This window comes from Periplaneta americana, chromosome 9, assembly GCF_040183065.1.
Source record: "Periplaneta americana isolate PAMFEO1 chromosome 9, P.americana_PAMFEO1_priV1, whole genome shotgun sequence".
Taxonomy (NCBI): domain Eukaryota; kingdom Metazoa; phylum Arthropoda; class Insecta; order Blattodea; family Blattidae; genus Periplaneta; species Periplaneta americana.
In genome coordinates, this window is record NC_091125.1 from 177,516,286 (window position 1) to 177,537,445 (window position 21,160).

The window sequence follows — 21,160 nt, forward strand, 5'->3', positions numbered from 1 at the left end:
AGAGAAACCTTCTGAAAGGCTGGTAGTATGATTGAGCAGACTAACATGTGCAGAACAAAAGCATGCAATGAAATTCGAAAATATTCCTTTATGGGTATTGTAGATGGACTTGAAAATGGAACTGATGTCCTGTCCCTTTCAGTCTGAGAAGGGAACTGCAGTATGGAAGCTATATCGAGAATTATTCTTTCTTAGTGTTATCTTGCAGTACCTTTGAAATAAAAGCATGAAGCAATTCATAAACAAAACAGAATTTGCGCCAATGTGTGTTAACAGTTTCCATAGGAGGCATTACTGACAACACAGGTGCTGTAAGAAATTTGATGCTGTCCTGTTTTCCCTCAACCCATTAAGAGCAAATGCTGGGTAACTTTCGGAGCTGAACCCTAGACTCATTTCGCTGCCATTATTACCTTCATATCATTAGACACTCGATAACAGAGCAGATTTGTCTGCGTTTGTCGAATGTGCATTATATTTACGAAAAGGCACTTTTCAGTGCCAATAATTTATTTTGTGTGCACAAGGTTGGAATTTTGAAGTAAGAGGGAAAGGGTGCAATCCATGTTCTGGAGTTTATCCAAAAAAAGGGTAGGCCCATTGAAAATAGAGTTTAAGCAGTCGTTCCCTTAACACGACAGTTAACCAGCACCCAGTGAAATCAACGGTAAACAGTGAGCAGTGAACTGTCAATGCAATGTACCAACTTCAATTTACGAACGATATCCAGTGTTTTATTACTTCAAAACGTCTCGTTCATTGAATGTAGATGCGAATTAGATATAGGCCTAAGGTGACTACTAGCACTAAAATGACATTATCTATATAGGCTACATTTGTGTGTCAATGCTTCCTCTACCTGCAAAGACGATATTCATTGCATTTACGATACAACTGGGGGGGTTTATAGCGGGGGGGGGGGGAAGCCTTCCGCTGCCCCAAAGATAACTTCGCCATAACCCTTTTATATTATTTCTGGGTCAATCTAGAGCCTCCACCAGCCACTGAACGAATACTGCACATTTTTATCACTGCCAATGTGACGCCATAAACCAATTATCAATACTTTTATCACAACCACAACACATTTCAAATCTTATTGTACCATAGGCTATATAGAATTATTACTACATTAACACATTTAGTATATCACGAAACATGTAAAATGTAATTATTATGAAAGTCGTCATTGCTTCTTCGAATTAGTAATAAATAGTATGATCTACTAGATGGAAACCGACACGATTGGCAGAGCCGGCAATACATGAAAACGAAATGATACTAAATGTCAGGTATGTTACTACAGGCGTGTAGTATTAGGTCTGATTAGGTATATTATATGACAGGTTAGGTTAGGTTTGATTAGGTGTAGTATTATGAAAAGGTTAGGTTTGGTTTGATTACGTGTGTAGTATTATTACTATGTTGGCAACACTGAAACCCACGGGCGCGCTTCCGAACAGGGGCAGTGGCATTTCCCCTAAGGTTAGAGCCCAGTTTAGGTGTGTGTATATTAATCGAAAAAAAATGTCGTATAAACATGCGTCCTATTCTCAATATTTTCTAGCCCCTAATTTTCGATTAATACACACACACACACCTAAACTGGGCTCTAACCTTAGAGGAAATACCGCTCCCCCTGTTCGGAAGCGCGCCCGATAACTTTCAGAACAAGGATTCCATACTTTCCCTCTTACTTCAGAAGTCCAACCTTGTGCATACAAAATAAATTATTGGCACTGAAAAGTGTCTTTTCATAGTATGATGATGCGCATTTAACAAACACAGACAAATCCGCTATTTTTAGTATTTTAAGATATAATTGTCAGTGAGGAATCGGTATACTGAAATTTTCCCTAAACAAATTCCAACTGCAATGAAGATACATAGTTGGAAGTCCGACAAAGCATTTCGAGTAAGTGTAAATATCTATGGACACTTTCAATAGCTATTATAAACATATACTTACACATAATTAAATACTTCATATTATCCTTCTAAAAAGTACACTTCCAAAGATAAATAACCACGTTCCTGCATTCTGATGGTGAAAATTAATTAAGAAATCCAAGTTCAATACTGCGATGATTCAAATCATACATTTATGACCAATTATATAACAAAGTGCTCTTAATTCGCTTAAATCGAAAAATATACTTAAAGCAGATACAACTTACCAATATTTAAACACTGTGTAATATGCCAAAATATCTCCGCTGTAAACTCACAAACACCCAACTAAGTCAAAATGGCGTCCATAAAGAATACCAAATTCGAATGGCGTCAAGCGGAAGTAGTAGCTTCGGAAATTGTGTTACAATCGCTATAATTGGTTGCTTTCACAACTTTGTAGTTGATGGAGTTTGTGAACTGTCTAAACCAAAGAGTTTGTAATACTTACAAACTCTTTGGTCTGAATCTTGAGACACAGGACACCCCTATGCTCTGCAGTGTAGTAATTCAAACATCGTTGACAAAGCTCAGCCATGGATGAATATTTAATTATATATTTAGCCATGGCTCAGCACAGAATTATAAACGCACTCTTGCACATTGCGATTTTCCTATAGTACTCCATGGAGTTGCTATTCTCTGGTTCCACGTTGATAGATTTTAATTGTAAACATCTGACCAACAATTTTGGTAGACCTTAGGATCCTGAATTTTGAAAAGCAATATTCTGAATAAGAAGTATAATACAAGATTATCATACTTGTTTTTCTGAAAGATGGGACATGACAGTTAAGCGGCCGAGCTTGGAACTACAGTGCCATGTTGCCAATATGGACTACCACGCTGCCAGCTGATGGAAGGTAGCAATTGTCGTTAAGATGGCTGACGTTAAAACATTCATTGACAATTGACGCGAAGGTAAGAAAACAATACAAAAATCGACAGAGAATCAAAGATGAAACGTACCAATGCTAACATTGTATGCACAATAAATGTCGCCAAGAGAGCTAGTAAGTACTCGCCACGTGCGAACTGTAAGTTTGACAACTCAACCATTGTTACCATAGCAACAGGCCTACTACGCTATGTGACATTCAGTTGTTTTTCCGATCGCAACGCTCCTGTCACGTCCCATCTTTAAAAAAAAAAAAAACAAGCTCAATACGTAGGGAATATGCATCCAATGGCATTTGAACTTTAGTTGCTAGCGACTAGGATCGTAGCGATCGCACAGTCTATTGTTCCTATAGTACCACAGTCTAGTACAACGAGCACAGAATACATTGTGCTTGTTGGTCTAATATATACCAAGCCCCTACAGCCGAGGCAGCGCAGAAGTTTTGAGTAGGGACAAATTGAAGCTTGCGTCCGCCGCCATGCTTTGGGAGAACCACTGGCTAGCAGACGGCTGTACCAGTGTTGCCAACACATAACTTGTATTCCCGTCAGTCTAGCACCTGGAAATCCGTCAGAATCCGTCAAAATTAAAAGTAATAAGACTCACTAAATATATCTATATAAAATTAAAAAGAAAATTTGGCTAACTTAGCAATTTTTATTAAAATAATTATCCATCCACATCATCTGCAGTTGATGTGCTGGGTTGGTCTACGCTCCCCCCAAAAGTTAAATAATTAGAAATGACAGCAGCTAAAAAAGTAAAAAAAAAAAAATGATGTAAATTGTAATTTCCGCCAGAAAATCCGTCACCCGTCAAAGGAACTTTTTCCCCGTCCGCTACGTTGAAATTCCGTCAGTTTTGACGGAATTTCCGTCCAGCTGGCAACAATGGGCTGTTCTATGCAATCACAGTCTACTACATACAGTCACGAAGCTCAATACTTACTAAATATACAAACATAGATAGTTGCTAACCACTAGGATGTCACAAAGTTTGAGTTTATGAGGGTACTAGGAACAAGAGACTGTGCAGGTACTATTTCGCATTGTCTGTAATGAGGCGATAGTAGCGATCCTAGTGGTTAGCAACTATCTATGGATGCATATTTACTACGTATTGAGCTTCGTGACTGAATATACTAGACAGTAGTAGTATTCCTATAAAGAAAAACATTCAGCTTTCGGATACGCAATACAATACGAATTCAAATTGCGTTTTCGAAATCCCTTGCAGAGAAGAAACTCTGCAAGTGATGTATTTTCGCTGCTTCAATTTGGAAACATGGTAGGGGCTCGGGAGATACGATTGATGAAAGTCGGCAATATTGTTGACAAATGTTCATATGCACAGCATTCTCGAAACTAATTTGATTCATTGCACTGAAAGCTTTTTGAAATGCAATATGCATACCTTCGAACATAAAAGTACTTTAGAATGCTCGAAGATGCATTACCAATCATTCTAGATCGTTGATGCATACAATGCCTGCAATGTACTAACGTTATGGTCTCTGCGCATAAGCGGAAATTACGTGTTGTCGGCCATATTTGCGGTGAACTCAGCTGTGGATATTTACTGAGTGACAGACAAATGGACATGATAATTTTGAAACCCACATTTTAACATTATTAACATTACAAAAATAAGTTGAAGTAGACTGTCAGTTTCACATAACTGATAGTGGTGTCTTCTATCGTAGACCAGACAAGGATTTGGAATCACATAATGAGCTTCCTATTGTAAGTTTTCAATTATGTATTTGATAACATTGTGTGTTTATATTCCACAAAGAAAACTTAAGGATGGTGTTGTTTTAGTTGTACGAACTGTTTACCATGTTATTCATTTATTCATTACTCTAGTGTCAACTGGACGGGGGAACTAATAATAAGTTGTCAGCAACTTTATACATTTATTTGCTTCTCCTTTAAAAATGGATTATCCAGGATTAAATAATTTTATTGTATTAAGTCACATATCTCCATAGTCATTTGATGCTTATGGACTTCTGATTTATAACACCAGTGCGAATTATGCTGGGCTAGAGTTGAGCTTAAACGATATTTTCAAGTATCTGTGACAACTGTGACTGTGACAATTAAATATCTGTGACTTTTATCTGTGATTTTGTCACACCGATATTTTATATCGCTAAGTAAGCACAATATGCATGAATTATACCGATATTTTGTCACACCGATAAAAATTAACAGGAAATATTGAAGAGCAGTGCAATGTGAATATGATTTCTCTATACACGCCACATTTCAGTGGTTTATATGGGAAAATCCAACAAATAAATTATGTACATGTACCATTAACAAATAAATACTAATCTAACTGAACAGTAACATGTAAAAAGTTAACCTCATATACCAAGAGGTTATATCGTAGTTGATTGTAGATACGAAATCAGTTGATAATTTTTAATGTAGTTGGGTACGGAGAAATTGAGGTTATGTGATTATCCTAATCGTTTTAAAAATTGATCCTTTTTATTGTATATAATATAATCGATAAATTATTTTAAGTCGTGCATTAACATTATAATATTGAGTCAGAATAAAAATTAACGAAACATAAGTATTCGGAAAAACAATAGAAAATAATTACAGAACAAGACAGTTGTTCAGACAGGATTTTACACAAGATAAAGTATTGGTAACCAATGGTATTATTATTATTATTATTATTATTATTATTATTATTATTATTTAAATCGTGTAATCACTACATCATTTATAATAAGATGGTGAAACTAGCGCTGAAGTAGTTTCGGCAATTTCGGATGTGAAAATCATTGCATTTATAAGGAATTTTTTTGTGGAGAGACAGTTGCTCAGGTTAAACTAGCGCTGAGGCAGTTTCGGTGATTTCGGATGTGAAAATCGTCGAATTTGATTGTTTGTGGAGATGCAGTTGATCGTATATCTAAGGCATAACAAAGCCTAAACTAACCAAACCTAACCTGTCACAGATTCGTATATGCAAGGTGTATAAGGGTAATACGAAGGAAACTACCTCAAGGTTAGTTTAGCCAAATAAGTTTTATCTCGTTCGGTTTTAATTCTATAGGTGCTGTTGTCGGCTTGTGAGAAATGCTTCGAAAGTTCGGAAGAGCATAACGTTCAGTGATACGGAATGAACTAACATGATTTACGTTTGATACCCCTTATTTTCAAATGTAATTAATTATCCCATTTATGTGTAAGTGTAGGTCTATTTTAAAAGTGTGCAAGGGCAATGAGAACGATTTGTTGGAGCAGTGTCTGCTAGATGTCAGATCTTTTTGGAATTTATAAAATCGACAATTTTTGCTAATACCCCATATTATTATATTTAAAAGTTGAAAATTACTTGCAAGTTGATGATTTTAACAATACCTAGATAAATATCACTAAATGTCAAGTTTAGAACATTGATTAGGCCTATTAATTGGGTAAAATAACACCCCACACGAGTACCAATGTTAGAAAGCACTGTGCGATTTCCTAAGAGTTAATAACCATAAACAACATACCGGTAATGAACTTATTACAAATAATTTTATTTTAAGTTTAATTATTTTAATTAATACTACCCTGCACTGTTCGTGTTTGAGCTATACATTGAAACTGGATCATACATAAATGAGAGAAGTACATGTAAAGTTATTAAAATAATGTAGGCTCCTGTAACTATTCTGTTTGTAATTAATAGTATAACTAAAAAAAATATTGTTACTGCGTAAAAATTGAGTGGAAAATACTTATACATTAATATATATTCACAGTAATATGAAAATGTGAAGATCTCGGGGGAATATATAAAATATTTATAAAACATATAGACTTAATATGAAAACAAAATGTTAGATTCATGATTGTATTATTATAATGCCGCTAATAACTTTGCAACACATCATCACTTTGAAAAAAATAATATTGAACAAAATATCACGAAAAAATAATCAAATACCACCGCCCGATTGCTGTTATTGTATCATGCACATGCGCAAACCCACGACGTAGAGGAGAAAATATCAGTCGCAGACGTTGCAACAGTCACAGAGTACTGAATACGGAGCAGATTTCGATAGCGATATTTTGTCACAGATATTTCGCATCATCAGTCACAGGTTTATCTGTGACAAAAAAATACCTGTGACAAAATATCGGTTTGTGAAATATCGGCCATCTCTATGCTGGGCGGTAGCTCTGAATTTACAAACGTAAGTTCATGCCACAATTTTGTGTTCTGTTTGGATTTTGTGTGTCAGAAAGAATGGCAATTACACGTTTAGTGTAGGTAAAATTTTATATATCTGTGAGAAGTTTGTGTAGCAAAGCAAATGCTACGTAGGATATCATCAGTTAAACAATGCATATACACCGAGCGTACTTAACCGGCTCTACTTTTCTTTACGTTTGAGATTAGTTTATGTTTACATCATAGCATAAGTTGATCATGTTATGCGTTTTATAATGCACAGTAATTTTTAATTATAAATTTGCGAATCGCTAAAGGTTAGGTAGGGTTTGATGAAATAGATTAGTGACAAATAGTGATAGGTTTAGTAGGATTTGATGAGATAGATCGGTGACAAACGCTTCGCGCAAAAATGAGAAGTGAAAGATCAATAATTATATCTGGATTGTGTTGAACTGATTTTGAAGAAGTTAATATGGTGTTTGCTACCCGCGTCGACTGGACGGGGAAGTGATAATTACAATTATCGTCAATATAGCCATAGCTCACGAATTGCCTATGCAACTTTGTACTTCTGTATAGTTCATTTTTAAAAATCGATTATCTTCATGAAATGATTATATTGAGCAACATTTAACCTATATGCATGCCATAATTTTTAGTTTCGTTTAGATAAGATTGTAAGGTCCACCGATTATAATACCTACGTTTGATTGATAAGAATGGATGTTCAGATTATAGGCCTACATAAGTGAAGAGTTTGGGTAGCAAAGCAAGTGCCACCAGGGCTGCCTTTACAGCATTATAGGCACAGTGCACTGGGCCCTGCTACACAACTACTCGGAGTAAAAATGTAAATTAGGCTACTGTACTGCCAACAAAATCAGTGTTTTAACATAAAAAACATGATGTACCGGTACAGCAAAGATTAGTCAGTACAAACAGCTGAACAATATAACGAGTCCTGAACTTGAAAAACAACAATTTCAACATATGTACAAATGATACTTGGTTGGTAAATCATACTCAGAGACGGACATTTTGAAATTGCCAGGAATCCTTTATTATTGATCATCTGTAGAGAATTCCTTTATAATTTGCTTGAAGCCAGGATATTATTTTCCATACACATTAGTGAAAGCCAGTTCTAACATTGTGTGTGACCTCCAGCATCAGTTGCCTGAAATTACTTTGTACAATGCAGAATTTTAATCAAGAATGGTGCATTCCTTGAGATGCTCACATAGATTTAAAAGGTCACCATAATCAAGTTGCCTCATGAGTGATGCCTTATTGGTGTCACTTATGAGGTTGAATCCTGTCTTGACAGTTGACTAGACAACGACGACGACGGTAACAATGATATAGTCTACATTAGCCAGATGTTCATACTTTTTGTTTAGGTCATCAGAACATATTGTTTTCAATTCACAGAAGGAAAACGGATTTTCGTATTCACTAAATTTATGTCTGGGAGACTCAGGATTCATGACATCAACGTTTTTACTGCAGGATCTTACTTATTTTGCCCACCCTTTTATGAATTTCAGTCCAAAGAATTGTTAAGATGGTTTTCAGGTTCTCCATATTCTCGCCCAATCCTTCTGCCTCTCATTTTGTGTTCTCCACTTAGAATATTACGTTTCATTTCTGCTCCAAGGATTATTCACGAATTTCAGTTACACGTAATGTCTCTTTCCTCCCTTCACTTTCTTACACTTCCTCTAACCCAGCGTTGTCAGACACAGCCTAAACGGAGCGGAGCACTCCACTGTAACTCCGGTGCTTCCACAGACATAAGCAAGTTCACGCTCCGACTGGACGTCTCTAGCACCACAACTGGTTTCGGAGCTTACAACTCTGACACTACTGCTCTAGCCCTTCACCTTTAGCTTCCGATAATGAAATGCACACTGTCAGCAATTGTTGTCCTCAGCTGTTAATTGCCTTCCATGAATCCATGACAATATTCTATTTCTATACTAATTCAAGCAATAAAAACGGCAAAATTTCTCTCATGAATGCAGACATGCCAACTCTCCACTACTAGTTATTATTTTTCTCCTTCGTACATTTGAATGCCTACGCACTTGACAATGAAGTCATTTGCCATCTTGCACTCCAGTATTTTTGTAAGATGTCATCTCCTTGTAGCAATGCTGTGTTCCATGTTCATCTCTTCAGCTGCATCACATAACACACAGGCAAATTGCTACCCTGTGCAGATGGCTTGTCAAACAATCATGACCTGTTATCAATCTGAACATTGTAATAGCTGATTTGTGTGTGACACTTGGGGTATTATCTGGGGATTAGCCAATATAATTTCTCAGATTTATCTTTTGCTCCATCCGAATTTGTTTTTGAGCAGATCTGAATTTACTTTTGATTATAACGAAATGGAAGTCCGTTATTAGATGGCTGTGAGCCGCATATTGGACATAAGTTATCTTCTTTATATTTCAACAGTCATAAAATTAATGTTACAGTTATTGAGGTAATTTAGAAGATTAGTTTGCTAGCAGGCTTCTGTACATTTTGCAGACGACTTTAGCACATGTTAGCGCAATATTGGTGAACTAGAATTCATGTTTTTTACTATGCCATTAGCTTAATGCTGATATCTGTTTTTAAAAATGTATAAAACTTTCATTACAAATTTGCAATTTTTGGATTGTGTTGAACTGTTCACTATATTTAAATTTAAATCACAGAATACAATGCTGACTTACCTTTAATACTGCTCTTGGATCTGAGTTTTGTTTGTGTACTACTAGCCACGAGCAGAGCATGTGATAATAGAGCTCTCGAGCCAGAGATAGTAGATAATAGTAGAAGTGGCAGTTCGTTGACTTACCATTCTCATCCAGGATTTACAGATTGTATATGACCCAGGCAGTTACACATACAAGAAAGAGCTTTGAATCCTGCTGTCTCTCTACCATTAATTCACTTATCACAGTGGAAGCCGTTCTTCGAAGACATTCAAGCCAAAGAAGAACATCCCAGAGGGCACTCACCAGTACGACCTGATGAAGCATGCCGCTGCCACGCTGGGCTCCGGCAACCTGCGCCTTGCTGTCATGCTTCCGGAAGGAGAGGACCTGAACGAGTGGGTTGCAGTCAACAGTAAGTGGCCTACCCTTCCCTTCAGCTTTCGGTCTTTAGCCTTCCAACACACTTCTGTATTCCACATGCATGTTGTTTGTTGCAGCTGTGGATTTCTTCAATCAGATCAACATGTTGTATGGCACCATCACAGAATTCTGCACAGAAGAAAGTTGCCCCATCATGTCGGCAGGACCAAAATACGAATATCACTGGGCTGATGGGCTGACAGTCAAGAAGCCCATAAAGTGCTCTGCTCCCAAGTACATTGACTATCTCATGACGTGGGTGCAGGATCAGCTGGATGATGAGACGCTTTTCCCCTCCAAAATAGGTCAGATTATTGTTCACATTGTGTTGGTTCGGCACTTTATCGTGATGCTCAGATGATGATTTTGGGTTTATTGAAGTTTGATTTCTCCGATGTTTTGTAACTACATTATACAGTAAGTTTCATTTTCAGGGTTCTATTGGGTAAGATGTCCTAAGACCTGGGAGATGTAACCTGTTCTGAAATGTCTGAGAAATCAAATCTCTGTAAAATTCCAAAATCTTCTTCAAATCCATTGACACTGGAACCCTACAATCTTGCAATTGATATGTTATTCATTCACTTGTTACATCAGCTGACACAGATGAGCGAATTTTGAAGATGAAACAATAAACTGGTCCATAAAAAATCTGAACTGATTGCACATCTTACCTTCCTTTGCAATTTACAGTATACAGTTGTGAGTTGATAAGCTCTTCCTGTTTTTTGTTTCAGGTGTTCCTTTCCCTAAAAATTTCCTTTCAATAGCAAAAACAATTCTGAAGAGATTGTTTCGAGTCTATGCTCATATCTACCATCAGCATTTTTCAGAAGTGGTCCAGTTAGGCGAGGAGGCACATCTAAACACATCCTTCAAGCATTTCATCTTCTTTGTTCAGGTACTGTTCAGCCAGTAACATGTTACTTCAGTAGGTAGATGAGAATAAATTCTCATATACATTTTAATTATGTGAGAGAATCGTCCTTGTATATTAGATTCTGAAAGAACGGAACAAGTGGAGAATTCAGACAGTACAGCAGCACAGACTGCGCCTGCCACTAGTCACCGGGCCATGTCAAATAAAACAGATTCGAAATGTTGCTAGTAAAATACATGTCTATATTTACTGCACTAGTCAAGTGCAAGATTTATGGCATATAATGAGGAATTTGTAATGCACAAAGAGAAAATGCACATTTTCGAAGATATCATAACCTGTTATCACAGCAAAATGGAGAACAAATATTTTGTAGTCTGGGGAATATCGTTGAAATCCACTAATTTGAGAAACGAAAATATTGGTAATTTTTCTAGGAGACGTCGCTGCAGGGTTAAATGAGCTATCACCTCACACTACATACAGGAAAGAAAACATAATTAAATCGTTGAAACCTTTTCTAATTGATACTAATCTCTCTCATCAAACCCTACGTAACTTTGTTGCAAACAGTGGGCCTACTTGTCACTAATATATCCCCTCATCAGACCCTATCTAACCCTAACACTACACCTAATTGATACTAATCTCTCTCATCAAACCCTACGTAACTTTGTTGCAAACAGTGGGCCTACTTGTCACTAATATATCCCCTCATCAGACCCTATCTAACCCTAACACTACACCTAATTGATACTGATCTCTCTCATCAAACCCTACCTAACCTTGTCGCAAACAGTGGCACTATCTCTCAGTAATATTAAGAACGACAGAGGAGAGATAAATATGTCCATATGTTGGCGACATCGTGTACTTAGTTACAGGTGACTCTCATCGTAACGGCATGGTTGAAAGCTGCTGTACCTAATTCTCCACTTTAATGGGAAGAACATTTAATTTGAAATATGCAAACAAAAAGAAATACACAAACTTACAGTTCCAAGCGAAAAGATTAAGGTGGTGGTGTTCATAATAAAAGGACAAATAGAAACTGAATATGGTGTTATCGAATAAGTAAATACTTTTAACTTTCTTGGATACAGTAAGTCTTATCTGACACAGCTAAGATCTTCTTTGTTATCACTAACTGAATAGGATTTCAAAATATTTGTCTCATGCAATCTCATATACCTTTCAACTCCTCAGCAGCTGAAGAGCAGTTCCTAATTCAGGTCATCAAGAAGGATGTGCAAGGACATTTTTTCTTGCTACCCATATTGTCTAATAAGCCAATGTTTTTCAAACAAAGTGACCTACATTTACTCCAAAGCTACTTGGAATTTTAGTGAGACTTACCAAACATTGGAGGAAAAAACATACTTAAATAATTGAAAATAACATTGGAATTGCAGCACACAATGTGATCATTGCGAACGCTACAAATCCATCTGATATACCTGACCGCTTGTTTTCTCCATTTTCACACACAATGATCATGCAGCCCAGTGGTACCATCTTGATGTTGCACTATGCAGGAAAACACTTTCTTCGGTCCAGGGTAAATCTGTGTACTTTTCTACCAAAGTGTATATGCAAAGCATACCAAAAGCCAGAACAAACCAAACCTAACCTGTCACTAATCCTCTATCTTATGAAACTCGTTTATTTATTTTTCCAGATATTATAGATTTGTAAAGTTATACGATCAGCCATGAAATAACGCACTACCAATCAGACATCAGTGTACAGCGAAACTACAGTTTTAATTCTTGTGAAATCTTTTAATGCACAAAGCACAAGACATACAGGAAGAAAACATGGCGTTATGGTCCAGAAGGGGTGGTTGAAGACATTCCTCCTGTTTCGTTTTGTTTGCAGAAACTGTCTCTCTGTTACATACCATGCCATTGTGTCTGAATAGTATGAACTGATACTGAAAACGACGACAACAGTTGTTATCAAATGTACAGGCATGGAACCATAATATAGCCAGCTATAACTGACTCAGATGAACAATGGTATTACGTGCTCATTGTACTTAGTACAACAGGCTATTATATTGAATAATATTGTTACATATCCTGTGTTCAAGTAAACTATCTTCTGTTTCAGGAATTCAATCTTATTGACAGAAGGGAGCTTGCACCTCTTCAAGAACTGATCGAAAAGTTGACTGCAAAGGAGTGTCGATGAACATCTCTGCTGCATGACATGAACTACTGTAGCTTGTTCCTGTTGGTGTTTAAGAATGCCTTGAATAGTGAGTTCCCATGTTGGGCCATTGGTACAGCTATGAGCAAGAAAAGTCCAACATATGCTGCTGAACTCAAAGTAACAAACTAATAAAATTAGCAAAATTAATTAAACCCTGTGAGTATACATCAAGCATAACGAGAACCATGAAGATCAACTGAACTGAAGGGTCTGGAGTCAAGAGTGGATTGGTATATAATTATATCCCTTCCTCGTCCAATTTAATACTTACAATTGCTTTCTATACGTATTGCTAGCACCAGTCTGTTGTTAACTACATACATTCACAATTGTCTCGTTATGCATTAACATTATGTCCTCAGAGCTCGCCATGAGGCCAAGATCTAAAGCATAAGCCCAGTCAAAAAGTCCTTAACGTGTCTGGTGGTCTACGGGAATCTACCAGCGGCTAGTCATCCTCATGGATAGTGAATGAATTAGCATATCCTTCAGCTCGGTTGTCTGGCAGGGAAGTACTTAACTTGTAGGAAACCAATTCGTCCTTGAGTTGTATTGAGTGGCATTAGCCAGGCAGTACTTATATCGCGGTATGTTCTGACCTATTTGGCTGGCTGTTGTAATTGTCAAGTTGCCAGCAGCGATTAGCATGGCAGACTTTTTGGTCCTCTTATGTCTTGCAGGCAAATAACACCATTCTATTTCACAACTGTAAAAGGGACATAAAAAAAGAGTTACATTACAGATAGCATAAAATATTCATGTCTGAAGTTTCTACAAATTGTAGAAACTATGTTTTATTTTATACTCTGAGAACACTTTTTTTCTTTAAACTATTCCAATTTTGTATCTCTAATAGTTTTGTAAATAAAATTTAATTTATAAATATACTTTTCTCTTATTTCAATCTGATCTGATCTTCCAAAGCCGGGCACTTACACAAGCATCTCTCATGACTGAAGGCAAGGGGAACAGGAATGCCCCACAAAAACTTTCCACTTGGGCACTCAGGTGACCAGTGTCTAAAACCAACATTCTAGTGGACTGCAAACCCCTGGTTTTTCAAATATCAGGTGATGAACCCAACACTTGAAAATATCGACACTTTTATGTTGGTTACAAATGGATGTGAGCTAGTTATAAGTAAAAGAACTATAGGCTTAAATTGTTAAAATAAAATTGATTCAGTAAAGAAAAGAAGGGACAAATTTAATTTTCCTAATCTATATTACAAGGAAACAAATATAATTTATTCTGTAACTTCTTAAACTAAATGTCCCTCTGTATGTCATTCTTTTCTGACATCTGGTTCAATATTAAAATGTCGAAAATGTTTCTTCACAAAAATATGCGATGCATAGGGCAACTGGGAATTAAAAAATTTTTCACCTAACTTTTTACCTTCACCTAGAATGTTTCAATCAGGCATCTTGGGTCACGTCAGCAAGTGCCCCACATATGTAACTCCTGGTAGCCATTGTGAGATATTAGGCAAGGCTTTACCTTCAATTTGGAATGACCATAATCGTAACTTTTTTTTTTTTTATCAGGGCTCAATTTATCTTCAATGTGAAGAAATATTTAGCACAATTTCCCTTAAGACTGTTGTTAATAGTATTGAATTATTATTATTTGCTAATGGTGGTACTTGGCTGTTCGTCACGAAGCCTGTTATATACAGTAGAACCTGTGGTAATCAAGGGGGTGGACTGGACGGATAATCTGTACCATAAAATACTTTTATAAATTAAGTGCAAAACGCAGTTTCATAATTTCCTCCGTGGTCTAGATTGTGAATCAGAAGTTAGGTCCGGTTGTCAACAACCGGTCTATAAGGGTCAAGTAAATCCCTTGCGTTGATTCTTTGTGGAAGGATAGGAATAGTAGAGGTTTCCTGTTGTAGATTTACAGACTTTATACACTTTATCTTTGTTTTTAATTAAATCGCGCACATTTGCAACGCCAGTCTCATATTCTGATGCGAGATGAGCCACGGTTTCTCTTTTTCCAAACTGATCAATTATTTGTATTTTTGACACCCGTGGAAGATATTTTGCATAGAAATTATGAAGTACGGGCACTCGAACAGTAGAACAACGACTGAATGCTGCACGGGTTTGCTCTAAATTTTGTGGATGTTCTTGGGACTATTTCTTTGAAAGCAGGTAGTGACCTAGTAGTAACTGTTCCCATTATCGCAGATAGTAATATGTAAGGATAAAGGCTTATAATAACAGACACCTGAAAAGAATATATGGTATAGCTCTACATACGTTTTTCTGCAGCAAAGAAAGAAAAGAGTGAGAGAAAGACAGCTGGATACTCTGCTGGTCGGGGTTCTTCTGTAGACAGGGTGTGCTGTGCACTACAGCTGTGATGAGATAAGATGGACAACCAAAGCTCCCAGAGAAAACCTACCTGGACCATGGGCTTGTCCAACACAAGTTATAAATTGGGGATCGAACCCAGGTCCACAGGATTATAAGTCCAGCGCTTTAGCCAATAGACCACTGTGGCAACTTGTATCGAGTTATAGTGACGCCCTTCTGCAGAAAATACCCTGTGCCTAGAAAAATGTTTGAATTACAAAATATTATAGAGATGAAGTTCATTTATATATCTGGGATACATGTTACATTTTTTCGATGAGGTGGACTTCCAGAGAAATACACCAAAACAATGGAAATAATTACAATATTATGAAACCTTCTTTAGTGCAAAGACATACTAGAATTCGCCTATACAAGACCTTGGCGAGACCTGTACTTTGTTACAGTAGTGAGCCATGGACATTGAGGAAGAAAGACTAAAGCAGAGTAACAGCTAATGAAATGAAATCGATTAGATACACAGCAGGATACACCAAATGGGATCATAAATGTAATGGAAGAATTACAATTGAAGAGTTTGCGGGAAAAACGATGAATGTCACAGTTTTCTTAAGGTTGATGTCATTATCTAATTCAATGGATTACTGCGAAATTTAATGGTGTTCTTATGAAAAATGGTAAAAAGGAGAATTATCACCACGAATACAGTAATCCTTTCCTTTATTTTCTATAGAAACAGCACTACATCTTGCAGTTATAGACTCAATTAGATCATTATGTAATCCTTAATAGAAATGTGACATTCATTCTTTTTCCCGCAAGCTCTTCAATTAGAACTTGTTATGCGTCACATATAACATTATCAGAACGAATGGATAAATCGTCTGCATTGCGTGCATATAAATAGAATCCCAAAAGCCAAGTTTCACTATTGTCCAAATGGGAAGAGATCTCTAGGTCGTCCAATGAAATGCTGGTTGAAAATTGAACTGTGAGATCGTACCAGGCCACAGGGCCTAATATGTGAAGGGAAGAAGAAGAAGAAGAATTATAGGCGACTCATTTTTGGTCAACTGAGCTGAAGACAATTTTGAATGTGTATTTCATCAGTGAAGTGAGTTGTGAATCACCATTCCAATCATTCAGCTGACGTAGGTTATTTAATATCTGTGATTAATCAGTCATACACTGCATAGCTTTTAGACCCCTTCATTAAGTCACAGAGTGAAAGAAAACAGATTTCAACAGACTGGGGATGTTAGTACGGAAAAGAAGTCTGGGCAGATGTACAGTATTTGCTCAGATACAATGAATGCCATGAAACGTTTCTACAACAGTTGCAGTAGACGCGTCCTATAATTTGGTAGCCTATTCATGCATACAACTAACATTAAATAAGAAGTAGGTTCAATCAGAAGTGAAGACAAGAAAATTCCTTTGCCAATTCTGAAAATGACTGCCAGGAGTTATACAACAGACCATTTGCTTTCTTCTATTGTGTAGCAAGGACACTTTTACTGCAAAACAAGATGGGTATTAGCTGGAGAGCATAATGTGTATCTTTAAAAACAAAACAATGCTCCAAATTTCGCCTCAATTTCTCCTTAAAGCAGAATCTGTGATTTTATATTTATTCATGTCTAAACAAACTTACTTAGTTACAATTCATAATTAATAAGTAAGAACTCTTACTGGTGTCAGATATCAAAGAAGGAAACATACAGAGACAGGCTAACAAGGGAACTGTCCCAACTGGCCCTCGACTATTTGAATAAAAAAAATTATACGAGCTGATTTTTGTATGATAAAACAATGTGGTAATAGTCGCTTTTTTGTTATTAGCGATATATAAAATCGTGAAATTCGAACACATAGACTTATTCTGCTCTTGAGCTGAACGTGACCGCTATGGCGGGCGCTCTCTGCGGCTGAAAATAGATGGGATCCACGAGCACAGTTTGTTGCATCTGTATTACTCGTATTTTGTCTTATGTTTCTTTCGTAAGGAACGGACTATTTTTGTGTTTACATTTTGTATTGAATAGGAAACTTATATTATGATGTGCATTAATCCCATTAGTGTTGTGAACATTTTGAAACTGGAAGTTGATAAGTTTTATGGTGAAATGGTCGGAGAAGGAGCAGAAGGTGAAGCATTTGTTTATGAACTTCTACAACTTATATTGACAAATATAAAAAAACAGGATATTTATTGCAACGTGTGACACTTGGACGTTGATAATTATTCGGATAGTGGTGAAACTTTATATCAAGGAGGTATACATTCAGAATCCGATCTAGGACCTTCCACTAGTGAATATGAAACTTGAAGTCCTGAAAAACGAGTGGTCCACATACGAAAAAATGCAAACATTCTTGACAAGTACAAAAAGACTACAGCTCATTATGAGAGCCTAAAAGCCCGCAGAAACAACAATAATCCGATTATATTTACAACAAAAAAAATAAATATGTGTACAGTAAAATATGCTAAAAAAAACCTCCCAGTCCAACATACGGGACACTATAAAAAAAAAAGGAGTTGCTACAGGCGTTCAAGATATCCCGCCAACCGAACCTAACTGTCCACGAATTTAGACTGGGCTGTATTATAAAAAACACACACAATTAACGGCTACTTGCATCTGAAAAGATTCTGCGACATTTTAAGAAAGAAAACAGGATGAGTCTATGCTAATTGAAACAGCAAAACTTTTGACAAATATAAACAAAATTATTTCAGAAACACCATACAACGCTGACTGTGTATTCAACACCGACCAGTCTCGATCTGGATACGAGATGTTATCTAGTAGGACTTCATCACAGACAAGTGAAAAGCATAGCTATGCAGTTGTGCAATCATTATCTTCTATGACGCTCTCTTATACTATACAGGTCCATATTTCATCAGCTGGTACCTTAAGTACTCGAATTTACCTTTGTTTCCAAGAACCGAAAGGAGAGTTTGGACCCAAAGTTGAACTATTGAAAGGGAAACCCCATTTAATCTTGTGATTGATGCTAGCAATTAAGGGAAAACTCACGAAAAACCATGTGAAAAGATGCCTGATGTTAAGGATGATATATTACTTGTACTAGACTCATGAAGTGGACAAACTGATAAAAACATTTGTAATGACCGTGAAATGAAGATGCTTTTAAATATTAAAACAATTCAGATGCAAATAATTCCCAAGACCACAACGTTTGTGCAGCCACTTGAAGTTTACTTTTCCGACAGTATAGTTATATTGTAATTCGGATAATATAAGACTATTTCAGACCAAAATTATAATTAAAATAGTACAGGAACTTTGCATGATAGAGTTTTTAACAAACATTACATTCTGTTCTCCAACATCAGTTCTGTTCCGCCCTACTGCACGAGATGCGTGGCGGCAATCTGGATATGTAACAAACAAAATGGATATTGGTTTTCGAAATATTCTTCAAACTCTACTTCAAGTTAACAGTAGCAATGGAAGACTGTGAAGAAGCAGCATTTGTTAAAATATCTCTGTACTGTTCCATGGCCCTTTGTTCGAACCACTTCGTTTTGAATCCACACTACCATTGATAAGATTAGTTTAAAATTTAAATTGAATGTAATATGTTACATTTATATGAAGGTATGTCTATCAAATTAAATAAGAATGAAGACTATAGTTTTAGAACTTGGCGCTTGTTTTGCTTGCATTTAGCGCATAAGTGGCATATCTACGTCCTTGTTTAAAGTTTTTTATATCATTAATAACAAAAAAAAAAGCGGCATGAGCGACTATTACCACGTTGTTTATCATACAAAAATTAGCTTGTATAATTTTTTTTATCCAAATAGCCGTGGCCCAGTTGAGACGGTTCCCTTGTAAGATCAATTTGTTGACATGGCATTTTGGTTTCTATATAAAACCACAGCTGGCATGTGGCACTGCTCTCGAAGTCAATACAACAGCCAGGTAATACAATGGACGGACCTCGTATTTCATACAAAATTACGCAAAGAAAGGGACTGTTCTTGATCACTCCCCATAACGAGTGCTGCATATTGGTGCTAAAGATAAACGTTAGGTTACAGCAGTTGGAATGCAGATGTAGCTTGCCTTACGAGATCCGTGTATTATTAGTAGTGCTGCAGGATGTAATGTTTCCCCTGACAATTGTTATATTATGTGTTTTCAAGGCAGTAACGCGTCTAGGTGTATTTATATGTTGAATGGTTGTCATTGGAAAGAAAAAAAAAAGAAGTGAAATCACGGAAATTCAGTTCTTGAAATTTTGTTGTTTCCAATGTGGAGGAATTTATAAACCAAGTAATGTCCTTGTAGGCAACCTGTGTTACACTGAACTGGAAATGTGATGCCATGACACGTCTGGACATGAGCTACAGTATATCAGAGCGGTATTTTTCGTCTACAACAGGAAAGGGAAGCTAACATATTATTTTATACATGATAGCAGGATGTTTTTGTAGCCATCCGATGAATGTTTTGATGTCTCTGAGTTTACATCCTCTGCAATGTGTAAGCAGATTACCCAGTGCAGTAGAAATTTATTTTCATATATTGGCTTTGCAATGAAAATGCTTAATGCAACTGTAGTTAATGTAAATAGTTTCTGGAAGGCCACACTCAAGGCAGCAGACGTCGTGATGTGATTTTTATACAAGACGCAGAAAAGGATGTGTAATGTGTGGAGCGAATGGATCAGCAGTGTGTACTGGTTCTTGTAGTCGAGATAAAACTGACCTTTGTTATTTTCAAACTATTTTATGGTGCCTACATTAGCTAGTGTGATCTTGGGACATGTGAACTAAAGGATACAAAAACATGTTGGTTTTGAAGTTTGCAAGTTCAGACACAAAATCTTAATTGTATGTTTGGTTTGACAGAATTTGTTTTGAATTAAAATTGAAGATTGCTAACCCAGCATTTAACACATTTCTACGGCCTTAAAACTAATGTGATATTCCTTAAAATTTGTTCCAGTGCACAATGGATGTAGTTCAAGGGAATTGGACAGCTTCATAGTATAGAACAGAAAGAATTGCCAAAGTATTTTGTGAATTACACAACAATAATATTATAATAGTGATGTACCGAAGTATTAAAAAAATTGTGAAACAATGCTATGTAATTTATCAACACGAGCACAAATTTTTTATCACATTATTTATGTATGCTAGTAATGTAAACTTAAATACCTTGTATAAATATTTTAGTGGTAAACACAGAGCTGTCGTGTGTGACTCATCCCTCTGTCTTCCTTGTTCCACCCCACTCATGTTAGAGATGTTTGGCTCTCTGCATAAACAGTTACTGTATGCATCATACCAGAGGATTATTGTAGCATGATTTACATCAGATGTCTCTTGTAACTGCACAAAGGTCACCTGCTAACAAGGTGGAATGAGGAGGATTTCCCCTAGTGCAAAGAAACATTCCTGTCCCCAGCCAACTCCCTCTCCCGTCATTGTTTTCATAGGAGGAATTTGTAAATGTTTGTACTTTCAGACACTCATTCGATCATTCATAATTTTCTGCTCAAGGGTAGGTCTTTC

The 21,160-nt window shown here is 36.5% G+C and overlaps 2 protein-coding genes across 2 annotated transcripts in view; one reads left to right on the top strand and one right to left on the bottom strand.

Moving 5' to 3' along the window:
* LOC138706815 (heterogeneous nuclear ribonucleoprotein F-like) overlaps nucleotides 1–2,334 on the bottom strand; it is a 34,621-nt gene extending 32,287 nt beyond the window's left edge. The window contains exon 1 of the mRNA XM_069836544.1: nucleotides 2,178–2,334. The gene's annotated coding sequence lies outside the window, so the exon portion shown is untranslated. The remainder of the gene's footprint in view (nucleotides 1–2,177) is intronic.
* A 1,830-nt stretch (nucleotides 2,335–4,164) lies between these two features.
* On the top strand, nucleotides 4,165–20,834 carry mats (MOB kinase activator-like 1). The gene is made up of 5 exons (XM_069836548.1): nucleotides 4,165–4,593; nucleotides 10,005–10,171; nucleotides 10,257–10,484; nucleotides 10,917–11,080; nucleotides 13,172–20,834. The coding sequence occupies exons 1-5, from the start codon at nucleotides 4,580–4,582 to the stop codon at nucleotides 13,250–13,252; spliced, it is 654 nt and encodes a 217-aa protein (XP_069692649.1). The 5' UTR covers nucleotides 4,165–4,579; the 3' UTR covers nucleotides 13,253–20,834.
* Nucleotides 20,835–21,160: the final 326 nt, after the last annotated feature.

What these genes read in the sequence shown, in the direction of transcription:
- mats (XM_069836548.1), top strand. An exon ending in CGAGTGGGTTGCAGTCAACA is followed by an intron (nt 10,172 to 10,256) that starts GTAAGTGGCCTA and finishes TGTTTGTTGCAG; the next exon opens with CTGTGGATTTCTTCAATCAG. An exon ending in ATTTCATCTTCTTTGTTCAG is followed by an intron (nt 11,081 to 13,171) that starts GTACTGTTCAGC and finishes CTTCTGTTTCAG; the next exon opens with GAATTCAATCTTATTGACAG.